Source organism: Diospyros lotus, chromosome 1 (genome assembly GCF_014633365.1).
Source record: "Diospyros lotus cultivar Yz01 chromosome 1, ASM1463336v1, whole genome shotgun sequence".
In the NCBI taxonomy this organism is placed as follows: Eukaryota; Viridiplantae; Streptophyta; class Magnoliopsida; order Ericales; family Ebenaceae; genus Diospyros; species Diospyros lotus.
The window spans coordinates 27,614,255-27,638,757 of NC_068338.1; the positions used below are offsets into that span (position 1 = coordinate 27,614,255).

General features: G+C 34.6%; 2 protein-coding genes across 13 annotated transcripts; one reads left to right on the plus strand and one right to left on the minus strand.

Moving 5' to 3' along the window:
• Window positions 1-2,177: 2,177 nt before the first annotated feature.
• Window positions 2,178-9,478, minus strand: LOC127803135 (uncharacterized protein At5g43822). 4 transcript variants are annotated; one of them, XM_052339199.1, is made up of 7 exons: window positions 9,114-9,478; window positions 6,980-7,114; window positions 6,768-6,886; window positions 6,151-6,330; window positions 5,500-5,556; window positions 3,325-3,389; window positions 2,178-2,494 (listed from the first exon to the last, which is right to left on the minus strand). In XM_052339199.1, the coding sequence occupies exons 2-7, from the start codon at window positions 7,109-7,111 to the stop codon at window positions 2,484-2,486; spliced, it is 564 nt and encodes a 187-aa protein (XP_052195159.1). In that variant the 5' UTR covers window positions 7,112-7,114; window positions 9,114-9,478; the 3' UTR covers window positions 2,178-2,483. The 4 variants fall into 4 exon arrangements, with proteins under 4 accessions (XP_052195159.1, XP_052195143.1, XP_052195151.1 ...); XM_052339183.1 differs by having other exon boundaries at window positions 2,178-2,499; window positions 9,114-9,477; XM_052339191.1 differs by having other exon boundaries at window positions 3,325-3,392; window positions 9,114-9,475.
• Window positions 9,479-9,537: 59 nt separating this feature from the next.
• On the plus strand, window positions 9,538-21,429 carry LOC127803157 (vacuolar protein sorting-associated protein 24 homolog 1-like). 9 transcript variants are annotated; one of them, XR_008023460.1, is made up of 9 exons: window positions 9,809-9,823; window positions 10,178-10,238; window positions 10,322-10,394; window positions 10,565-10,715; window positions 12,545-12,610; window positions 17,204-17,398; window positions 17,503-17,619; window positions 18,550-18,678; window positions 20,778-21,429. XR_008023460.1 is itself a non-coding variant. In XM_052339223.1 (8 exons), the coding sequence occupies exons 4-7, from the start codon at window positions 10,590-10,592 to the stop codon at window positions 17,572-17,574; spliced, it is 459 nt and encodes a 152-aa protein (XP_052195183.1). In that variant the 5' UTR covers window positions 9,809-9,823; window positions 10,178-10,238; window positions 10,322-10,394; window positions 10,565-10,589; the 3' UTR covers window positions 17,575-17,619; window positions 18,550-18,782. The 9 variants fall into 9 exon arrangements, 8 of the variants coding, with proteins under 8 accessions (XP_052195210.1, XP_052195200.1, XP_052195216.1 ...); XM_052339223.1 differs by lacking the exon at window positions 20,778-21,429 and having other exon boundaries at window positions 18,550-18,782; XM_052339212.1 differs by lacking the exons at window positions 18,550-18,678; window positions 20,778-21,429 and having other exon boundaries at window positions 17,503-17,886.
• The last annotated feature ends 3,074 nt before the right edge of the window (window positions 21,430-24,503 follow it).

Consider the following 24,503-nt stretch of genomic DNA (forward strand, 5'->3'; position numbering starts at 1 on the left):
AAGGAAAGCTACCCTCTAACTTTATACTATTTTGGAACAATAATTCTCTAAAATCCATTTTGTTAATCCAAAGATTGGATCAGTCTTCCGTCGAGTCTCGATATTTAATTAAGAAATCAATTATGCCATTCTCATTAGATTATGAAAAGCTTAATTGGCTCCATCTAAAATCTTGACACCAAGACTTTTCATTTGATGCTGAGTACGCGATAATTAACCACGACGTTACTATACATGGATGTTAATCAGTCATTAGTTATTTAACAAGTTGCTTAATATCCTCTCGTTGTCGCTGTTAAGTCAGAAATTAACCCCAATTTGTCGCATGAAATTAATCCTTGATTTGTAATTGTAATTAAGGAGGCTTTTATGGAGCAACTACAGCAAAGAAAAAGATATGAGATTTGACTTGATTTGTTTACATGGAGTCCTGTTACGTGGTGAGGAACAAGCCATGCCGAAATGCATATATATGGAAAATTGCCTGCTTTAATGGGGTTCGTCGGCGGCCTTCACATATATATAGTTAGAACTTGCAAGTAATTAATCCCTCTCTCACTAACTTAATTATTCTAAAGCTTAGTTAAGCAGGGATGGGTCGGGATAGCAATGGGAGATTATGATTAGAGGACTTTTTAACTTGCTTTTGTACTTACATTTCTATAAGTTTCTCTGATTTTTTATTAATATTTTTAATATATTTTGTTTAACTCTCTATCCTCATACCCATAGGTATACATATATATATATATATATCATTTTGACAAATTAATATTTTATAATTTAAATAATTTCACAACAATTTAACAATAAAAGAATTTCTTAATAGTACAAGCATAAAACTAAAAAGGAACAACTAATATTGCAAGTTATTTCAATCTATTAAGTAATCACAAAAAAACTAAATTAGTTTGTTGATGACGAGGATGGGACAAGAAAAGCCACAACTAAGTTAAGTTTCAAATATGTAAAAACATCATACCATACATCGATAGGTATTTTAAATGCCTCACTCCGTGCTCTTTATGAATATTTTTTAATATTTAAACCCTCACTATTAAGTAGGATTTTGACAAGTATTAAAAACGAAATTATTTAAAATAAGAATAAGATAATATCTATTAAAGATAATATGCACAGAAAGCAAATAAAATGGTACAGACACCACAAAAATACCAATAGGCGCACATATGAGATGAGACAAAAGAAATTTGTATAAAAAGATATTGAGAAAAACTAAAGAAAATTTGATGAAAAATTCTTAGCATGATATACCACAGCCTTACAAAAGAAATGGCCATGGATTATGATGATTTTTAAAAACTATAATTCATATAATTGATTCACTTAATGAGATTAAGACTTTTAATGGAGATGATATGTGTTTTAAGCAATGGACTTAGTACCTAATACATCCAAAAAAGTGCTCATGCTTCTTAAACCCATAGGTTGAACAAAAGCATCCATAGCAATTTTCATCCAAAGATGCCATGCAATGGTGGATGTAACCTCACACAAGAACAAAAATATATATGAAAAAAAAAATTTAACATAATAAGGTTTAAGTAATGTCTATTAAAAATAAAATTTAAAATTGTAATTAAGATAGTTTAAAAATATAAAAAAAGATTAACAGATGAACCTTCAAAACGAATGAATAAATGGAGAAAGTTTGTAAGAAAAATAAGCCCCTCCTCCTAATAAAAAACAAAATAAATTAAAAGCATGTGATTGTTGCCCTTGACATGCCATGCAGTATATGAATCACAGTACTGTTTGTTCACCCATCACTGAAACCATTAATTATTTGCAAGTTCTAGTTATGTGAAAGCCGCCGACCAATCCCATTAAAACAGAATTTTCTATGTGCATCTCGGCATGGCTTGCTCCTCACGTAACAGGACATGATGAAAACAAATTAAGTTAAATCTCATATCTTTTTCTTTGTTATATAGTGGCTCCATAAAAGCTTACTTACAATTACAAATCAAAAAAGGATTAGCTCGATACAAATTTCTAGCAACAAATTAGGGTTAATTTCTAACTTACACATTGGTACCCACAAAATAAAGACATTATTTAGTTTACAACCCCCACATCCATTACCTCCATTACCGGCGGCAACATGTAAAATTGCAAAAAGCTTGTCAATCACTAGTAAGTTCTTGCAACATTAATGCATCAAACCCGACCCAAAGTATTTGCGTTCTCTGGATGGACATATATATCAAGTTATAAGAGGATGGATTGTGCATGAATGCATATGTATGTATCCTTCTGATTGAAAGAAACATTTTTCTAGAAACTTCTCGCCAAACACATCTGAGCCAATTGAAAAGTCAGCTGTAGATTTTGTCACTTGTACAACACAGAGATTTACTTCCTGAAGCAAACTTGATGCAACTATACTGTATAGCCAATTATCAAGATTTGAGATCATCATACGCATGGCCCATCAACATATTTCTTCAGCAAACACAATGTCAAATATGAACTGCACTGCACACACCACACGAGAAAGAAAAGAAAACGTTAAAAATGAGTGAAAATAAGGCATAGCAATATTAGCAATCAGATATGAAAATTATCTTGAATTAGCACCAAAAGGATAAAGGGTTGGATGATGCTGAAGTCTAGAAAATTCAATGACAAGATAACATGTATCTGTACCACAGAAATGTCATAATAACAATAAGATTATTGCAGGAGGAACAGTTACAATGTGCTAAGTGGTAAAAACATTATTGTAGGAACTAGCTGTTTTAGGGTTCGTGAATCAAGAATCATAGGCCAAAAACACTACATAGGAATTGGCAACTGCATATGCATCAAGTTTCTGAAACGATTGTGTCATTCAAAATAAATTTTAGAATTAGTTAAATGCTATTCAATTGAAACAAAATCTCTCACCATATTGTTTACTTTTACCAGGCCATATGAACTTTTGCTTAAGACCTTAACTTAATAGAAATTAAAAAGGAAAAAAAAAAGAAACTTAATAAGGTTAAATTGGTACAATCCCAAGGATCTCAACATAAAGCCTAGAGACCATAGTATACAGCAGAAAAGTCACACTACTTCATTGAGACTTACGTTCCCATGAATGGTTCTTCTGATTATTTTATTTTGCATAGGCTTTTACTTGTATTTCTCAATGAATTTAATGTCATAATGGCTTATGAATAGAAGGGAAAAGCCTAATATTTTCTACATTTGTGCAGACATGATTACTTAATCTTTGAGTATTAATATGACAATAACACAAAAATCGAATTCAGATTTTTATATAATTCTATTGCTACCATCGTCAAATAGCCTCCATACCTTCCTCTTTGTGAATGTTAGGTTGATCGACCAAGAGTTGCAGCAGAGCACCTAGACCACCAATACTACTGTAAAGAAGCAAAGGTATCACATAAATACATTTAAGAACAAAAAATCCAAACATAGAAATTATAAATGAACTGGAGGGAAATAGTGCTAGCACTATCCCCTTAACACGATGAAGACCAAATTTGACTAAACTTCACCAAGATTCCTTGTTATTCAACCCCTTTTTAACATTTCAGAGTAGAAACTGAGGGCACATATTACAGATGACATCATCATGGAGGCTGTTTGCACTACAGTTTTTACCTACTAGGAGTTGATTGTGTAAAGCATGTGAGAAATAGAACTAGTGGTGGGGAAAATCATGCAACATGCATTAACTTCAGATATTCAGGGAACACGAAGCACATCCCTAGTGCCCAAGGCACTCAGCAACTCCAGATTGAGTAAATCCCTCAACACCTCTAATGTTGAAGGCGTTCCTTCTACTTACAGTTGGTCCCAAGCCTAGATAAAAAAGAAGGGTTGCTTTTGGTAGCTGACAACCAGCATAAAATTCATCAGATCCAAACATCACAAATTCTAGACAAATGAGAAAAGGAATTGAGGCATAACCCTTCTAGCGATGCATAGCACTGCCTAACTGCATTGAAAAATGAGCTAGGGTCACTACAATGACACTCATACTTTCATAGACAGATGCAAATACAGAAGTTAGTCTAGTATATAGATCAACAATTGGATCATGGAATATCAAGACTTGGATAGGAAAATCTATGCAAGTGGTGGACATGATGATTAGAAGAAAAATTAATATTATGTGCCTCCGAAGACCAGATGGATTGGAGAAAATGCTAAAATGTTGACAAAATCTAGATATAATTATAAACTTTGGTACTCATGGAAGGATCATCTAAGGAATGGAGTGGGAATTCTTATGGATAAGACTTTAAAAGATGGGATAGTGAATGTGAAGCGAATAAGAGATATTACTATGTACTTCAGATTATAAAGACAATGATTATTTTGGTCTACTATGAGAAGGGAAGTGTTCAAAACACAAATGCATTACACCAGGTGTCAAGACTTCTCTGTTTAAACAAGTGCCACCTCGCACAAGAGAGAGAAGACAGCGGGAACCTTATACAGTTCTCCAAAGTGCTGCTGCCCCCCCAGTTCTCCAATTTTTTTTTTTTACTATCTTTACTTGACCCCTCAAGAAAAAATTGTTTCAGTTTGGCCCCTCCCTTTTCTTTTAATGTACAGCCCCCCAAAAGAATTTGTTTCAGCTAATATCAAGTTTAGATACTTTAAAACTTTTATGTTATTTATGTTTTTAAATAAAAAATTGTAAGTGTACATGTCATTTGCATATGAAAAATAGTTGGCATGTGTGTTAGTGTATAATCATAATTGGGAAATTGGTAGAATCTATGAAGGAGAGAGAGAGAGAGAGAGAGAGAGAGAGAGCGACAATAATATGGAGGGAAAAAGTTCTGAATTCTCTATTCACAGTTAGGTATATATACAGCTCTATAAAACAAACTCTGTACAACTAAGAGAAACGGCACTAATGTACAATACTACTAAGCTGCATCCTTCTAATAGAATCACAATTTCATATTAGAATGAAAGCGTATACATTCTACCCACGTTGAAGGAATTCTTCATCATGAAAAGAAAAATTTGCATTTCGTAAAGAAAAAAGGTGATTCAACAGTCAAGGTGTCACTTATCGGAAACAACGTGGAAACTATTCAGGGAAGGTAGTTTCAGGAAAAACCTAAGTTGCTTAGACTACAGTACAATCTTGAAGGTGTTGCAAAAGGGTGGTGAGTAAGAACATCAGAGTGAATGAGCTATTTCAAAACTAGTATAATTTGGGACCTGTTGGCCTTATGCACACAAAGATTCAATCCAGTACGTGAAGAGATGCCATGCATGCCAAGTTCATGGCATCTTTGTTCATCCACCAGTGCTTGATTCACAGATACATCATGGTAGTTTTTCTTTTCCTTCTCTTCATTCATAAATGCTCTGCAATATTACAAATTCTTCTTCTCCTTTTTTTTTTTTTTTTGGGGGGGGGGGGGGGGGGGGGGGCTCAAATGATTAAATTAAAAGGCATGCTATAAAGAAGAACATATAAGAACTTGCTACTCTGCATACCTCGGCTTCAAGGCAACCAGCGAAAGCGTTGATATGATTGATGATTTAAGCAAGTACCTAGAAACTAGAACCAGTAAGTTCATTGGGAATTATAATAATAATAAAATTGACTTTGCCCACTAATTTATTAATGCTGTAATTAGAACTAGCCATTTTTGAAAGATATATCTGAGAAATTAAAATATCTAAAGCAAAAGCTTTGTTTCTAATAATTAACAAAAAGTACTCCCTCAGCCTTGAGAATAGATAGAGTAAGAAAGAAAAGAATCCACTCTACTGCTCCATGAAATAAATCAGACTTCATAAAGAGTGACATGTCACTGCATGATGAGTGTTGCAGGAAAATTATTTAATTGCAAATTGCAAATGACATAAAACCTACACCAGCAGCAAACCAGGACAATATACATTTCCTTTCACACTCGGACCTAATCTTTTGGCATCAAACTCAACCAGATAAGACCACTGCATAAGTGTCCACTAAATCTAGATCAATTAAACCAAGAAAAAACCCAAAAAAGGGTTTTTTTCTTTTCTAAATTCAGTCTCTTCTGCCTGTGCAAAAACTAACCCTGGATCATCCTAATTTATTGCTTGTGATGTGGGTGGATCTAAATAGATGCCAAACACTGAGTAGTTAAGCATTCATACTCTGATTGGTGCATCTCGTAAAGAAGCCTCAGGCCATCCAAACAATCCGCAAGACATGGTTTTATACCAATTTGTTGATGTAGCTGTTTTGGGGTCACTTGGGTAGATCCCCCTTTAACTAGCTGCCGACTATCTTGAAGAATTTTCTCAAGTGAGAAAACAATACCATGAAACTCTCCCCTGAATTTGTTCATAACAACAGAGAAAGTCAGATTCTTGCCAAACATCCAATTAAATAAATCCTATGCATTAATGAGAAAACCAATAGTCATCAACATCATCACAATTAAACTTTAATCCCAGAGTCAAAATGTATTGAAATGCCTCTACTACCTAAATAATGATGATTTGAACCGAAAGATAAGAAAATTAAATTATTTCCCTGTTCAAAAAGCCTTATGTTTAAAGAATTCATAGAACTCTAATGACAACACATACAACCCAAACTTTTGTTCCTAGATTATTATTTTTTTAAATATTGCATGGTGTAAATTAACAATCATATTCTAATACGCTTTGTAAAAAAAAAGCATAAAAAAAATGCAGGAAAAAAATTCATAAATTGACAAGTCTAGTCCATTTACTTGTCAATTTGATGAGCAATTGCATAAACTTACAAAGTCTTATTCATTGAAAGCAAGATAGTTTCCAGGGTTTCCATCTGTTTTCTTAAGACAACATCTTCAATGCCACCAATACAATTTAAGACGCCATAATTATTGGGGTTTTGGATAACCTGCAATCAACCAAAAAAAAAACTAACAATAATAAAAGTACAATTTAAAACTTTTCATGTGTGTCATATAGAAGTGCCTTTAACATGAATAACCTGCAACCTCTCAATAATGGAAGATGCGTTACGAAACTGGGAAAGCAACTTAGACTGAAGTTCATCCCAATGACTCATTTCTTCTTTTACTTTCCTAAATTTTTGCTGATATTTCTTCACCATCCCCTCCATTGCCTGGAAAAATAAATAATAACATGTAACAACAAAACTAATATATTTAAATCTAGCTATGATAATCAGGAGAAATCCTAGTGCTAATTGCTGATATAAATTCATCCAATGGCTCTCTCTTGTTACCTAGGCATGGATTCAGGTAAGAGTAAACTAATGACTAGCACTCAAGTCTCTAGAACATCATGATATGATCCTGTCATTATTTCCTTCTATTTTTAATTGTTGCTTTTCCAATTTTATCAAAAATATTTTCCAAAAACATTTATAATAAAATGAGCATGACAAGTATAAATGGCACTTTGGAATTGCATAAAGGCTGAATAGACTAATATATCCTGAACTTAGAGTCAATTTTTAATTTTATTCAGTTTTGACCTTTGTTTCAATTTAGTTATTGAATTTTCACTTTTGTTTCAATTTTATCCTTGATCTAGCAAGTGTGTGTCTCATCTTACGTGTCAATTGATGTGGCGTGCTGACGTGTCTATTACGTGTCCAATAATGGACACGTCACGTCAGCAAAACGACGCCATTTTTTGCTCATATCATGAAAATTACTGCTATTATAAAAATACCTAACTTTCATCCTGTTTGGTATGCTGTGAAATTTCTGCTATTATGAAAATTACTTTTGTAAAAAGTGCTTTTATAAATCATTTTTAAGGGAAAATAGTTTATTATTTGGCCAAATCATCTGGAAATCACTTTTAGTGTTGTATGTATTTACCCATTGATTGAAAAAAGTGCTTTTAACAATAAACCAAAAATGTTAGTGGCAAAAGTGTTTATCTAATTAATATTATTTGGTATATATAATTGTATTTAAATGTTGATTTAGGGTAATTTTATCAAAAAAATAAATTTATTTTCTGCTTTTGTTTTTGCTTTTGCTTTACAGTAAAAACTCCAAATCCCTGTTTTTGCTTCATCTCATAAAAATAGCTTTTATTGTTAATAAAAGTGTTTTTTGAAATTTTGGCCAACAACTCACCAAAGTGATTTTATTTAAAAAAAAAAATTTGCTTCTCACCGGCAGGCCAAAATAGCCCTTTGATGTGTAGGAGTCAACCATGCTCATTCAGAGACAGCGTTTTTTTTTTTTTTTTCTCATGATTTGTAGGAGTGACCAATGTTTTCAATACTAGATTGGATATTGAACCAGCAAGGTGAGGGGTTTGACGATTCAGTGGTCGGAACAGGTCGAACATTGTTTGATTTTTATTAAATTAATAAATATATAATAATTAAAATTTTGATGTAAAAACTAAAAAATAGATCCTGCCACATAACATGTTAATTTTTATTTATAACTAAAAAGAGTATACAAAAAGTAAAAACTAACAAGGAAAATAAAAATAGAAAACTAAATGAGTCGAATATACGAAAGACCATTAAAATGAATAAAATGGAAGAATAAAATAAATAATAATTCAATGAAAGCAAATCTCAAGAAACTTTTACTCAAATTTTCAATTTACTTACATACTCCAAGAAACCCACTTCTCCAATTTTATTGCCCAATTCTGATTTCTCCAATTTTCACTTATTAGTCGTAGAAAGACTAGTGTTTCCAGTTTCTATATCCCTCAATCAGTGTTGTAACTGAGATTTTGGGCCCGGCGAAATGTAAAAATGGGTCTCGAATCATGGAGTATATTTAAATTTTATTTTTTCATATTAAAATATAAAAAAATATATTTATACCATATCAAAGAATAATGCACGACACACTTAAGCAATAATAATGTTAAACTTAATTTCTATATCCAGACTTATAATAATAACAAGAAGAATAAAATGAACAAGCCATCTCTAGACTATAGTTCTAACTTCTAATAAGAAAACAGTTGTCATATATCATAAACGAAATGAACGAACAACATCAATAAAATTAAATTTGTTTTTGCCAGATTCAGCCAACATCAATAAAATAGACATACGCAAGCTATCCAAATCACCGAATGCATCATAAACGAAACGAAATGAAGGAGCAACTAACCGCTGAAAGTTGAAGCAGATCTGAAAGACTGAATCTGATGAGCCAATCACCAATCGAGAGGCAGCGAGCCACCAGCGAGAGCGAGAGCGAGCGACGGAGCAAGTGGCAGCGAGCCACCGGCCACGAGGGCGGGCGACCGAGCAGCGAGCCACCACCAGACCGGCCACGAGGGCGAGGCGAGCCGGCGAGGACGACGAGCGACCGCTGACCGAGAGACGAGAGGCGAGAGAGCGAGGGCGCGAGCGAGAAGGCAAGGGCGAAGGGCGACGGAGCAGCGAGAGGAGAGAGAGGCAGCGAGTGAAGGAGCAGCGAGAGGCGAGAGCGAGGGCGAGGGCGAGGCGCGACGGAGCGACAGAGGTAGGGCAGCGAGCGAAAGCGAGAGAGGCAGAAGGACCGCGAAGCTTTGCAGAGGGGGAGGGGGTGGGCGGCTGGGCCTGGGCAGTGGGCCCTGAGGTTTCCAATCTATGGGCCCCCAAGTAGTCAAATTTTCATGGGCCTGATGCAACCGCCTCATGGGCCTTATGAAAGGTCCGGCCCTTCTCAATTTTGCAGAGCTGCTGCTCCTGCCTTCATCTTCCCTCTCTGATACGTTGTCTGTAAACTAAGAAAGAAAAGAGGGTCTTTTACATAAAAAATAGAGCAGATCAACGCAGCCTTGGGAACAGAGGTGAAGGAGGTTTTGCTAGGTCAAACGCCTTGTTTTTGACTTGGTTAGTTTGGATAACATATCATAGATTGGTCATTAGGGCTATGAATTGAGATGAATGTCGATAAAGAATCTGTATCGGTTTTCTTGATTGACGCTTGCTTGGTTGTAGTGAGCCAATCGTTCAGTTGAGGTTAATGTGATCCCTAATCTGGATTGTGACACCTTGCCTTCCTCACTGCTTCATGTCCATCTTTTTTGTGTATAATTTCATATGCAAGTTTCTTCTTTATTAGCTTAGGTTCCCTTACTTCGTTCTACATCACCATTTATTTTGTTCCCTAATGAACCATAATTTTAACGATGCCTATTTTATCATGTCGACATTGGGTAATAGGATTTCAATATTTCATTATAGGTACCAAGATCAAGACCTAATTTGGAGCAATGGATCCTAAACACACAGTTGAGATTTTGAGGTAAACCATATATATTTGATTCTGTTAGTAATTTATGTGGTGGAATTAGTTTGTTTGATTCAATTATGTTGATTTATATACAGGCACCTGGAGAAGCAGCATGATCACCTAATGGATGCCTATAGGTCAATGACTCACGAATTGCATAAACTTCAGGTGCTGCCCTCAAGCTGCAAATGTGAACATGGTGTGTGTGTGTGTGTGAGAGAGAGAGAGAGAGAGAGAGAGAGGGCGGGGGGTGCATTTTTGAAATGGTTATTGTTATTTGCTTGGAAGTTTGTTATGATGATAAAATTTTGATTTGAGTTCTTTTTATTCATAACTAGTGATGGGTGCACAAACAATACTGTGATGCATATACTACACGGCATATCAACAGCAGCAACAATCACATGCTTTAATCTACCAAGTGAGAGGGAGGGCAGGGGGTTTCCATTTTTGCTACAAACTTCCTCCATTCATCCAATTGCCTCAAAGGTGCATCTATTGACTTTTCTCACATTCCCAAACCATCTTAATTGTGATTTTGGATTTTATTTTCAATAAGCGTCACCCCAACTTTAATCTTTTTTCTTATTTTTTCTTCTTGTGTGGCCTCACATCCACCACTGCATGGAAAATTTTTATGGATACTTTCGTTGAGCCTATGGGTTTAAGAAGCATGAACACTTTTTTGGATGCCTTGGATACTGAGTCCATTGCTTGAAACACATATCATCATCATCAAAAGCTTTAGTCTCATTAGGAGAATTGACGACATGAATTCTAGTTCTCCAATCATCACAATCCATGGCCATTTCTTTTGTAAGGCTATTGTATATCATGCTACGTCAAGAATTTTTCACCAAATTTTATTTGGTCTTCCTCATTATCTTTTTATACAAATTTCTTTTTTTTCATCCACTCATCTCACATGTGTGCCTATTGTTATTTCTGTCATGTGTCCATATCATTTTATTTGTGTTCTGTGCATCTTATGTTTAATAGGTGTTACTCTATCCATATTTTAAATAATTTTGTTTTTAATTGTCTTTTCTTGTATTGTCGCCTATCAATTGTAACATTCTTATCTTAGTTAATTAGGTTCACATGTTGGTTAACCTAATTGGCCAATATTTTCTGTCATACAACAAAGATGATCTTAAGTTATTTGATAAAACTCTCATTTTAATTTTAAAGGAATTTTGCTATCATCTAAGATGTTGGGCTTCGACATATCTCATCTAATCTCTGTTATTTATCTTGAAGTTATAAATATAAGAAGTATTTTGGATAGTTTGTGACAGGCTTGCTCATCAATTGGACACATGAAACATGTCTTAGGTTTAAAATGAGTATGCATTTAGTGATATTCATTATTTCTCCTCCAGTCTTGTCATTAATTTTAGGCATGCTACAGGCCAACATTTTCATTTAGGACTTCTAGTGCAAAGTTTTTTCTTACATAAAACGAAACAATATATGTCTAAATTGTACATTGACCTTCTTGCCATGTTGGTGCATCCTCTAGTCTTTTATTTTGAGTGTGCTAAAACCCAACATTTTCATTTAGGACTTTTAATGCAATATGTTCTTTTCTTACATGAAATGAAAGAATATATGCCTAAATTGCACATTTACTTCTTGTCTTATTGGTGCATTGATATATGCTTATATGTATATATTTAATTTGTTGTATAACCATGTTTTTATTTTATTGTATCAGTGTCTCATGTCCTTATTAGAGTTACTTTGTATGCTATCCATAGGTAATTGAACTATTATTTTAGCAAAATTATAATTTGTGTTCCTTAAATATATTGTTACATGTTATAAATTTAAGACACTGAGCGGGGTGTGAGAATACACATTCAATAAGCTTTTGCCTACTCCATTAAAGTATTTTATATTACGGTCTGTAATTGTTACTTTAACAAAAGTTGAAATATTGCTCACACAATTTGCTTGGAAAAATTATACGTACTTGGAACAAAAATAGAGCTTACAGAGTTCCTCACGGAGAGGGAGGAAGATTGAAGTGAATTATTGGAAAACCCTTGAAACAATGGGGTACAATGGCCTGGTCTTGTAGAAGATGTGACACTGAATAGAGATGATTGGAGAGGTAGAATTCATGTAGCCAACCCAGTCTAAGTAGGATTAAGGGTTTTGATTATTTTTGTAGTGAGAGCCTGATAGTATTGCACTTTGTTTCGCATCATAATGTTTATTTTGATTTCTTTGCAAGTATAAATTTTAGTGCCATTGTGGCTAACTTCTGTTGAACTATATTTTCAGGTAGAGGAAGAAATGAACTATATTTTCAGGTAGAGGAAGAAATGCTGATGCGTAAATTCTACGAACTCATGGTAGCTAAAGGTCTAAACAAAAAGGTATATCACTTCTGTAGCCATATCTTTGTACCAAACTTCTGAATTACAGTCTTGAGCAGAGAGCTATTTTGGTTTTGAAGCAAGCAGACATGTAGCGGCAATAAAGTGCATGTGATTTATGCACCTAATATAAGCTGTAATACCCCATATCTGTGTGAGGTTATCACGTAATTTAGATGAATTTAAAATATCAAAAAATGGGTTTAAAAGTAAAATAAATTGCAGAATCGACCGAAGGGAGTACCTCGAACCCTAGATAATTAAGAAAAATGGTATAGTATCATCAAGTAATATAAGTTATGATTTTTTGTGATGAAAGAAATTAGATCGGGAACAGTTTTCGGTACAGCTGTCGACCGAGCTGAGAAAATCGAATCGACGTAAGAGACATCCAAAAAGTCAACGGAGCATGTCAAGGACTAATATTTTATGTATAGAACAACCCTTAAGTGATTTCAAGTTGAATCGAGTGGATTTAGGATCAAAACGATCAATCGGGTCTAAGTGTAATTTTCTAAATTTGCCCGAAAGAGGTCAAAATGGTAATTTTTTGAAAGTTTTTAGTGGGAAATGAGAAGTACTAATCTTGAGGGTCTTAGTGATGGTGTTGGGAATATTAGGGGCTTGAGGATAAGGACCAAAATGCAAAAGAAAATTTCAAGAGAGCCAAACTGTAATTTCTGAAAAATTTGCTCAGAAATGGCAGATTTGGCTGCGATTTGTGGCCGGAAAATTCGGAGATTTGCAACTGTTCTTCGACAGGGCATGGCCAAGGTTGCGTAAGGGCGAAGCAACAGCCTCTGATTGGTCAGAAAACGAACGAATTTGGCTATAAATAATCGAGTTTTGGTGAGGGTTTGCATCAAAGATGTTACTTCGGATTTCTCACATTTGGGAGCGAATCAGAGGTCGGGGATAAAAGGCTTCTGTTCCCCAGGTTGTGAGAAGCAATTCTAGGAATTTTGAGAGTTTTTAGAGTAGTATAGAGGGTGTTTTCGCATATATATATATATATATATATTCGGCCGCCTATATATATATACATATTGCGGGAATGGTTAAATCGGGTTGTAGAATGATCGATTGAAGGATCTAATAAGGGGCTTTTGGTCGCGAGGCTATAGGCAGCTAATCTGGAAAGTTTTGTGTCAATCGGAATTCGAATCAAAGGTCAATTTGGTTCGCCGAAGTTCGGTGGCGGGCGGTTAGGACGGGCTGTTTTCGGCCAAATCGAAAGGCTTCTGGTGATTTTTTCCGACCAAGAGGGGTACCATTGGGATCGACTAAGGGAGAGGAGCAGCCTGGTGTCGTCGCTTCAATTTTTCGGTGTGCCGTCGCCAGAGAAGATGATCGGAGGTATTTTTTCTATTTTTTAAATGTTGAAAATATAGGAAATTCGAGAAAAAAATAGAATTAAGGGAAATAAAATTCTAGAAAAATATCCAGAAATTCAAGAAAGAGGAATATTTTATTTTGATGAATTTTTATTTTGAAAATTTCTTGAGGAGATAATTATTTTGGATTTTTGAAAGGAAATGTAAATGGAAAATAAATATGAGGGCTTTTTATAAAATTCTGAGAAAATTCCAGAGGGATAAGGAATTTATTTTATGAGTTTTGGTGATTTTCATGAAGGATATTCTAAGTAAATCAAGGAGAAATAAATTTTCTCAAGGAAAAGTAATTATGGAAATTTGAGAAAATAGGAGAAAAATCTGAAAAACTTTCAGAAAATTCTAGAGGCTTATCAATATTGTTTTATGAATTCTTATGGAGAAAAAGTTGAAAAAATGCTTAAATAGGTATTTATTTGAAATTATCGAGAGAAAAATAGGATGAAATTAGAGGAAAATTATGAGAAAATTGAGAAAATAGATATTTATTTTCCTTTGAATGCATATGATGTCTAGGATATCATTGAAGCTCGAGATTGAACTATAGAGCGCTTGACACGAGAATCGAGGTCGGGCATGCTTTTCGAGGAAATTGAGTTGCGTCTAAAGGTGAGTGTTTATCCCTATAGCTGGGTTTATTGTGAGTGGTTGTACCGAAAAAACTTGTTTGTGGCATGTGAATGGTTTACTGTGAGTTGTTTAATCCACATCAAATTTTGTACACACATATTAAATTTTGTGCGGTAAATTGCATACATTGAGATGTTGATTTTATGTCATGCATGTTATGATTTTTGGTATTGGCATGTTATGTGTTGCCCATGTGGGACGTGGGTTGTAATCCTGTGACGTGGCTCTCGAGTGACAGCACTTGGGATACGTGCCGAGGATTAATGCTATGTGACCCACTTGGGACGGGGCTGAGACGAACTTCACCCTACGGCACTCAAGTGGCGAGGCTGAGAGTGGACATCACCCCGATTGTTGGCTCAAGTGGCGGGGCTGAGAGTGGATACCAGCCCAGGTTCCTTTGAGCAATAGCATTAATACCGAGATGTCGTTGATTCCGAGGATAGTACTGATGTGATACTCTTGGGGCTAGGGTTGCATTGGGTTTTGGGAATGCTTTTGAGTAGGAGCGTAATGCCTAACAATGACAATGGGGTGATTCCCGGGTTTATATGCCGAGGTTGTCCTTCTTAAGCAGGATTGTGTTTGCCAATGAGTCGATGTGGTCGTGTCGCCTTTAGAGAGATTGCATTTTCCTCAGTTAGAGCTAAATGTTGTGTGGGATTCTCTTAGGCTGGGGCATGTCATGATTTGTCGGATTTATATATGATTTTGTATATATTCATGAAAATATTTTTAAACTCTCACTTAGATGATTCGGCATCTAATTTGGACTATGTCCCTAGAATATACAAACGTTCCAGGTGAAAGCAATGGCGCCAAGGGAAAGAATGTCATCGAGATGTAGTTGCTATGTTTAGTTATCGTAGCGATGTTCAGAGATTATGTAATATTTTGATATTTTCATGTGAAACATCGATTTGGTTATTTAATTGTAAAAGGAATTTGTCGGTTATATATCATTGAGGTTTCGATCTTGCTTCCGCTAATGTAATTGATAATACCTATCTTAGTCTATTAATTTTTAAATTTTGATATGCTGAGAAAGTATAATTGGGATTGTCGGGAAATAATTATGATGAGGGCATATATATCGAGAGACTTATATTGTGTGTATGATATTGAAAAAAAAAAAAATTCTCAAAATCTTGAGTTGACGCACGCTTGAAAAAAGTGGAGCGTTACATAAGCAGCACTCAAGCCTTTCACCAACACTAACCTCGTAATTGATTTTTTTTCTATTTACTAATTGTCTAATAAGTTAGGGTTATATAGGATGCTGTTATCCTCCTGCGGCCACTAAGTTTGTTTGTCTATGTTTTACTCTACTTCAGACTGAGGAGTGCAATACTGATGTCCCGGATGATGGCGTTGGCATGGACGGACAATCCGGCGCATTGGTTCCAGTTAACAGCAATAAACAATAAATGTGAATAACCAATATTTAGTGTTTTTGCAAATCCCAAATCTGATCATGAAACTGTGGATCTCATTTTCTGGGGAGATCCTGTAATTGAACTCATAGTTATCAATTGTTAAATGTAATATCTCAATGGAGTTTGTTATTTATCAGAGGAAAAGCTCTATGCAATGCTATACTTATACTGGTCAATCACATATTGGTTTATGCTTCACAACAAATAGGTTTTGGTTTGTTCACGTGACTCCAAATTTTTGAAGTGATGTTCAGCTGCAGTCACTATGTGTCCTGTTTGGTCTTGTGGTATTTTTTAAGTATACTTGTTTTTTTTATTAAAATATTTTAAAATTATATTGCTTATTTAAGAATAATTTTCTTTTAAAGCACAGTTGAACCTCTTAAAAATTAGGTTAAAGGGCACTCTTGTACGTATTTACTTTCAGTTACGAGTATTTAAAAAAATGTTGTGTTAATTTAAAAACTAAAAGTTAAGATTATGATATAAAAATAAAAAGTTCTAATATAATTTAGAGATAGAAAAACACGCTTTAGAATTGTGTATACGTATACATATTATATACTCGTATATATTTCACATATATATATTTTTTAAGCATATACTTTTTAGTTTTATTTTTAATTTTCCCACATTTTTTGACAATGATTTAATTTGAAATTCCCATGTATAATCCAAGCACTTTAATTTCAAATAATAACATTTTGAGTAACATAATTTGAAATGCATGCATTTCAAGTTCTGGATTTCAGCTGACATCATTTGAAATCCTTCCATCCAAACATAACCTAATAGAAATAAATGCCTGCATACTAGGAACCACCAAACTGCAGCCTATTCACATCCTCCCCCCTCCCCACTTCTGGGCGATAAATATTCATTTACTTTTCCTTTTATGCTGTTATGATTTGTTTTACAATGCTCACTTGTGGAATTTGAAGGCAATGGATCAAATCAAACTGTCAATCCATCTTCATTTCATTGTAAATGGCTCCATCATGTTACTGATACATATATGGTAACCATGCTTGTTAATTCTGATAGTGTGTGTTATCAAAACAATGATAATACTGGCTCTTTTGTATTAACTTGTAAGCGTGCAAACTAATTCCTCCTGCATGCATGACATGTAGGCCGGGGTAATTGAGGAAACTGTCAATGAAGCTGTTGACTCAGCACTGGATTCTGAGGATATAGAAGAGGAGAGTGAAGAAGAAGTTGATAAGGTCTTGACTGCACTTGCTGGTGAGACTGCTGCTCAGCTTCCAGAAGCAGCTAGGAAGGAGAAACTAAAGCAACCGGCCAAGGTGGTAGGAGATGAGGTTGAGGTATATGCAATACCTTTATCTTCTCTTGAATTCTGTCAAGTCATAGTCTGTCATTTGTTTTGAAGGAAGCTAAAGAACTTAAAACAATTCATTTGATCTTGTAGGATGAAGCAATAGCTGAGGGTGCTGATGACGAGGAAGAACTTGAAGAAATAAGGACGACTTGCCAGAGTTAGGTCATAGGTTGAGCCTTTTATCCTTCAACGGCATTAGATACAAAGGTTGGTAAATTTACTTTGATTGAGGTGTGTCTTGGTGTCAGATATGTAGCAGATAAAAGCCAGTTTACCTCTTGACAATGAGAAGAAAGATGTCTACTATAATACAAATTCAGCTTCATTTAGATTATGTATTTAGCTGCTGGTGTGCAATATGGGATGGAATTTGTAGTTCATGACATCAAGGGTCAGTCATCCCTGATGTATTTACCATATTTATTTGACATTTAATTACATGCCTGAATCAGATGGCCTATAGACTACCTATGAGTGATTCTTTCTTACGCATAAAATTATATGTCATTGATGGTTAATCATCCCTTGGCACAACCCTGTCTCCTCATTCAATTGTTCTCACTCTCTTAATTTTATCTTGAAATCAATTTAGGGATTGGGCTTTTGGCATTTTTGCATACGCACGCCCTGGTTCTTTTGTTGTGTCCCAGAGTTTCCCTTCTTTAGTTATTCAATATCCTCTAGGGTATTGTAAGAGGGCTTTGCTGCCCTTAGTTGTGTAGCCAGTGTTTTCTTTTTGTCCTTTTTGCTAGATAAACAGTATGTAGCCAATGTTTTCTATTAATAGTACTAGCTCCTTTTGGATTAAAAGGTTAGGGCCCGTTTAGTTATAGAAAACATTTTCTAATTTTTCAACTCTAATTTTCTATTGAATCTCTAATTAAAAAACATAAAACTCATTTTTTTTTTATTTTTCAACTTTATACTATGAATTGAAAAACATCAAAAAGATGTTTTATAATTTTTTTTGAAAATAAATGCTATTGATTTTTGAAACATAAAATGCTATGGCCTGTTTAGTTGTAAAATTATAATTAAAAAATAGAAAATGCCTAGTACCCTGATGGTCATTCGCCCATTCTGACAAATCAGAATTTGATTAAATTCTTTGTCTTCGTTTTTCATTTAATTTAACAGCATGGAGAGAAAACAATGGTTCCTTGGTTCAACCTTCATCTCATGGAATGCAAAATGCTTACTGTGACAGCTTTGAGCCTGCATATTGACTTGCTCAGAGTTTTTCTTGCTATTCTCACACACTCCGAGGTTAGTTATACTTTATGCTTTGTCTGGAATTGGAAGTACTTTTAAGAAAGGTTACGTGCTAATGTAATTGCTAAATTTTGGTTCAACTGTCTTCTTAAGTTGCGTTCCAGATTAACATACCTCTGAATAACACACACCACGCAACTTCTTGGTTGTTAAACTTCTACTTAGAAAATTCTTCCATCAAATTGGCATTTTCCATAATATAGATTGAGCTTTTTGCAGATTATGAATACATAAATAAAACCCAATTGTGACAATATTCCACCAGAAATGATGAGTGCTGTCATGTCAATATAGTAATATTTCTTAGTTCTTTTTAACATTTTTTTTTAGAGATGATAAGGAAATATCTCATTCCATGTCAAAATATACGGATGGCATTTGCATGTGAGCAGTACTGTAGGTTTCTTGCAAATGAGATTTATGTTTGTTGAGCCTTTTTAAATCTTGCTTGCTGGGGCTTTAAGAAAGAAGGATTGCTTAAGAGCCAAACTCAGATCTCTCATCTGGGAATCTTCCATTTTTCTTAAAACAAAGAAACCGCCACCTTCTTTTGTGGAAGTATAGGACTGTATACTAATTACCAACATCCAATGCTCAGCTTGGCTGTGCTATGAGTTGGTAGAAGAGTGTTTTTTTTTTTTTTTTCTTGATGGTAGAAAAATGTTTTTAGAATAATGATTTATAGATCGATATAGTCATCTCACTCATTGTCCTGCATAGCAGTATCCATGCTTTTATCTATTCAAAAATATTTTGTGCACCTTTTTTGTTGTTAGCTCATAGAAAAAAAGATCCTTTTTTTTTTATGTTGGTAAAAGTTTGAAGCTTCTGTTGTAAAGAAAAACAAAAGTAAATGCAAAAAATATATATATATTTTTAAATCAATTAAGTAAAAGCAAAAATATATATATATTTTTTTAAATCAATTAAAATTATTCTCTTGGAAAGTAAAAATTTTAGAGAAATATGAACCATGTTGTAATCTCTCTTTCTATCTCTCTCTTTGTGTCTTTGTGAAATTCAATGAGAAATCTGACACATACCCATACCCTAAGGCCAAACCAACCCGCGTTTTCATCCAAATTAAAATTTTACCCGTATTATTATTATTATTATTATTATTATTATTATTATTATTATAAATGTTTTATTAGAATACCAAAATGTGCTTCTATGTAAGATAAAAAACTTTCCCAATTTTATTAGGCTTAGATATTAATGCTAACTTATCTAATTTTAAATAAGCATCCAATGTAATAATCTCTTGATAGACTAAAAATTTGATGAAAAATTCTTAAAAAAAAAAAAAGTTGCGGATATAAATTAAGTCTGTGATATAGTATTTGACAAAATTGGCATCCAACAATCCTTAAAATGGCAAGGTAAGGGCATTTTAGTCCTTTTAAGGAGTCGGCCAATACCTTAATGTCCTTATTTTAGAAATTATTAACGGGTTAAAATTATGATATCACATATCTTATACAATAAGTCAAAGTTTAACGCATGGGCTTGAATGTTGGAATTGGATCTAAATTTGAAGCCGAAGTTAGGGAAGGGACTACCTAAAATTGAGATGCCATGTCGAGCTCTATCTCAGTCCCGAGTCCCGACCTCGCCTGGCTTCTGTCGTCTTCATTTTCCTAATTATTAATGATAAACACGCATATATTTTTACCCAAAGCAGAGCACGCAGAAATGAAGGCTAAAGTAAAGTTAAAAGCCAAAGCCTAAAGGCAAAGGAAGGCACCTTAACCTTTTGTCGTGTCGTGCTATGCTTGGCAAAATTCCAAATCCGTTTACGCCATTGGATGCATAATGCAATTCCTAGCTTAGCACACACACTTTTTCAAATCTGTAGAATTGTATTTCTCTAGCTAGCTGCCTCTTCCTCAGCGTAATTAGTCTCAGCCTCATAAAAAGGAGTACTGTAGCTGCTTCCCGAAGGAATACCCATTGATTTCTCTGGATTTCAGCCATCATCATGATCATATGTTTCGACTTTATTTATTTATTTTATAGTTTTAATCTGCCTCTTTTAATTTGTTTGACTAATCCTTGTAACAATTTCTAACTCCTCGAATCCCGTTGCTTAGGCCAAATTGTGGCGTGTTTGGCGGCTCTCTCTCTCATCAAACTTTGCTCGCAAGTTGAGTACAGTTTCTCATCATTTTGAATGTTGAAGGTACGTATTATATACAATTGTCCCCAGTTGAAACAAAAGAGCTATGATTGCATTAACTAACTAAAGAGTGATGTAAAAATCATTAAACCTTTCTAATATGAATTCCAGACAGTGATGAGAGTCAGAAGAATTCATTCATCCGTATGGTTAGGTTAATGGTTTAACTTCCAACTTAATGAATTTAATATTCGTGACGACGAAGAAGAAATGCAATTCTATAATTCTAAAAGTATAACGACGACGACGACGACCACAAAATAAGACATCAATTCTAGCTATAATTCTAAAAATATATATATCCTCCAACTGGAAAGGAAATGGATTTCCTTCTGCTTCTAGAGAAATTGAACCCGTCTTTATCAACAATACTGCTAAATCTGAAGTCTAAGCAAGAACTAAGAATGCCTTGCGAGCACTCTACAGTTACTTGTCTTCATTTATACGTCAGCCTCAGCCTCATCAGGCTCTGGCTTTGAGGAATTAATGCCTTGCAAGCATGAGATTGAGAGCACCAACCACCACTACGTACCCTTTTCTTAACCACCACGTAGATACTGGTTTGGTGGAATATAGAGAAGAGAAAGCTGTGCAGTCCATTGTTTTTTCTTTTTCTTTTTTTTTTTTAACTATATCATGAGCACCACAGCTATCACTCTATTACTATGAAGTAGAAAAATGTTACTTGGCCCGAATTGGTTGATGCACAAAATGACTAAAAGCATTAAAAGATAAAAACACTCTCACCTTGAAATTGCTACTTTACCTCAAAACACGTGTTCAAATAAAGTCGGGCAGACTTCATCATGAATGAAGTCTGCCCAAACTGAACGGTCCGCCCGCCCAGCAACGGGCGGACCTCATTCAAATTGAAGTCTACCCACTGTTATGCGGGCGGATTTCATTTTAATTATTTTTTATATTATAATTATAATTTTAGTTTAATTTAATTTTTATATTATAATTATAATTATTTTTTATTTTTATTTTTATTTTTATTTTAATAGTAGTGTGTTGGGCAGATTTCATCTTAGATGAAGTCCGTCGAACCTTAGCCGAGCGGGTTTCATTCCTTTCGGTCCTATCGTGCGCCAACTATTTGGGCACTCTAACACGGCTCCTATAAACTCAACTTCATAATAGTTTAGAAGTTAGGTAGATTAAAGATATATTTGTGTGAGCATTTATTTCAAATGAAGTTCCTATTCTTCTCTTTTCAATAGGTTGTGCAGTCAATTTCTTGTTGGAATGTGTGTGTGATAGACATGGCCAAAATTGAACCGGACCGGCGGTTCGAACCGGAACCGGACCGGCCGGAACCGGACCCGGAACCGGCCGAACCGGAACCGGAACCGGAACCGGACCGAACCGGCGAAATTCGGTCCGGTTCCGGTTCAAGGTTCCGGAGAACCGGAACCGCCGGTTCCGGAGAACCGGAACCGCCGGTTCCGCGGAACCGGAACCGCCGGTTCCGGTCCGCGGAACCGGCCCCCCTCCCCCCCCCCCCGTGCGCGTGCGGCCGCGCACGGTGCACCCCCCCCTCCCCCCGTGCGCGGCCCCCCCCCCTCCCCCCCCGTGCGCGGCGCACCCCCCCCCCCCAACGGTCCAAATTGGACCGTTGGACAGCCCCCCCCCCTCAAACTTTTTTTTTTTTTTTAAATTTTATAATTCCTATCTATATATACCCCTCCCTCCCCCACTCATTTTTCACACTTTCTCTCTATCTCTCTCTCTCTCTCAAGTCTCAAGCTATTATTATTCTCTCAATTTTGTCTCTCATTTAATATTTTAATTTCAATTTCTTCAATCTTCTCATTTTGTTATTTATCAATTTATTCAATTATATTATTAATTATTTATTACTTGTTACTATATTATTTTATCATTATTATATTTTTTTATTATCATACTTTTTTCAAAAAAATGGCAAGTGAAGGTAGAAATGTTGAAAATGTTGAGTTTGAAGCTCAAAATTTTCAAACACAAGAGAGTGAAACTCAACAAAAGGGAGGTGGAAAAATTTCTACTTCTGATATTTTTAATATTCATTTCAAGAAAACACCAAAAGGAGATGGTAAATTTGATGTATCTTGTAATTATTGTAATCAAGTATACAAATTCAAGCAAGGAGGTGGATATGGTACTTTCGCCCGACATTTGCAAACAAAGCACCCGCTCAAGGTTGGATTGAGCCGCGATCAAACACAAATATCCGGGTTTGCTACCTCTTCAAACTCTCCTCAATTATTTCATTATAATGAAGCTAATTGTAGGTCTGGTTTAGCTGAAATGGTAGCAATTGATCATTTATCTTTTAGTTTTGGTGAAAAATTAGGTTTTACTCGATTTTGTCAAAACTTTGTTAATCCTAGTTTTAAATCAATTCCTAGAAATACTTTGAAAAGGAATTTGTTAAAATTGTTTAAAAACTCAAAAATTGAATTGATAACATATTTTCAAAACAATAATATTAATGTTTCTATTTGTAGTGATATTTGGAGTGATCATTGGCAAACTCATTCATATATGGGTATTACTTGTCATTGGGTTGATGAAAATTATGTTTTACAAAAAAGAATTCTTGCGTATCGATGTTTTGATGAAAGTCATAATGCTGAAAATATTTGTAGAATAATTCAACAAATTTTACAAGAATATAGATTAGTTAATAGAATTTTTTCAATTTCTTTTGATAATGCATCGGCTAATACTGCTTCTATTAATGAATTGAAAAGAATTTGCCAACCAAATTTTGGTGGAAGATTTTTTCATGTTAGATGTGCATGTCATGTTTTAAATTTATGTGTTCAAGATGGTATTAAGTCACTTAATTCTTATTTAGATCCAATTAGAAATGTTATTTCTTATATTTGGGTACACCCTCGAACTGCAAAAGCATGGGCACATTTTTGCACCTCCAATGGTCAAACCCCAAAACGTTTTTCAAAAGATGTCCCTACTCGTTGGAACTCAACTTTTAAATTACTTAATCAATCTTTTGAATATAAAGATTTATTGTGTTCTTTTGCAGCAAATTATATTCCACAATATCCTATTTTTCCAACTATGTGGAATGTTTGTAGTTCAATTTTGAATATTTTACGAATTTTTAATGATGCTACTCATACACTTAGTAGTGTTTATAAACCAACTTCACATCAATTTTTAATAGAAGCAATGAATGTGGCCGGTGTATTAATGGAAGGAATTAATGTTGAAGAAATTTGTCATGCTGTTTTAGAAATGAGAGAAAAATGGTTACGTTATTATCAATTTATTCCTGAAATTTTTCTTGTTACTATGGTATTTGATCCTAGGTGTAAATTTGATGGTTTAATTGAGTGTTTGTCTAACTATTATTCGTTGTTAGGATTAGAAAATAATGAAGAAATTGATGTGAATATTATAATTTCTAAGGTTAGAACTTTATGCAATCAATTATATGAAGCATATGTTATTGCTCCTAGTAGTGAAGAATCATTTCCATCCATGGCTCCGCATTCCTCTTCCTCCCAACCAATGAAATGGGGTCATAAATTTTTAGATCAAAGGAGGAAAAAACCTAGATCGAGCTCACATTCGGAGCTCGAAACTTATCTAACCACAGTTTTTGAGTTTGGTGATGATACAGGTTTAAATT

Bases quoted from the DNA above. Each gene is read 5' to 3' on its own strand.
- LOC127803135 (XM_052339176.1), bottom strand. From the start codon at position 7,111: ATGGAGGGGATGGTGAAGAAATATCAGCAAAAATTTAGGAAAGTAAAA. The intron at 5,557-6,150 runs GTATGAATGCTT...TCTAGTTTCTAG, and splicing joins TACGAGATGCACCAATCAGA to GTACTTGCTTAAATCATCAA. The intron at 3,393-5,499 runs GTATGCAGAGTA...GCTTCTTTACAG, and splicing joins CTGGTTGCCTTGAAGCCGAG to TAGTATTGGTGGTCTAGGTG.
- LOC127803157 (XM_052339223.1), top strand. From the start codon at position 10,590: ATGCATATACTACACGGCATATCAACAGCAGCAACAATCACATGCTTT. The intron at 10,716-12,544 runs GTGCATCTATTG...CTATATTTTCAG, and splicing joins TTCATCCAATTGCCTCAAAG to GTAGAGGAAGAAATGCTGAT. The intron at 17,399-17,502 runs GTATATGCAATA...TTGATCTTGTAG, and splicing joins TGGTAGGAGATGAGGTTGAG to GATGAAGCAATAGCTGAGGG.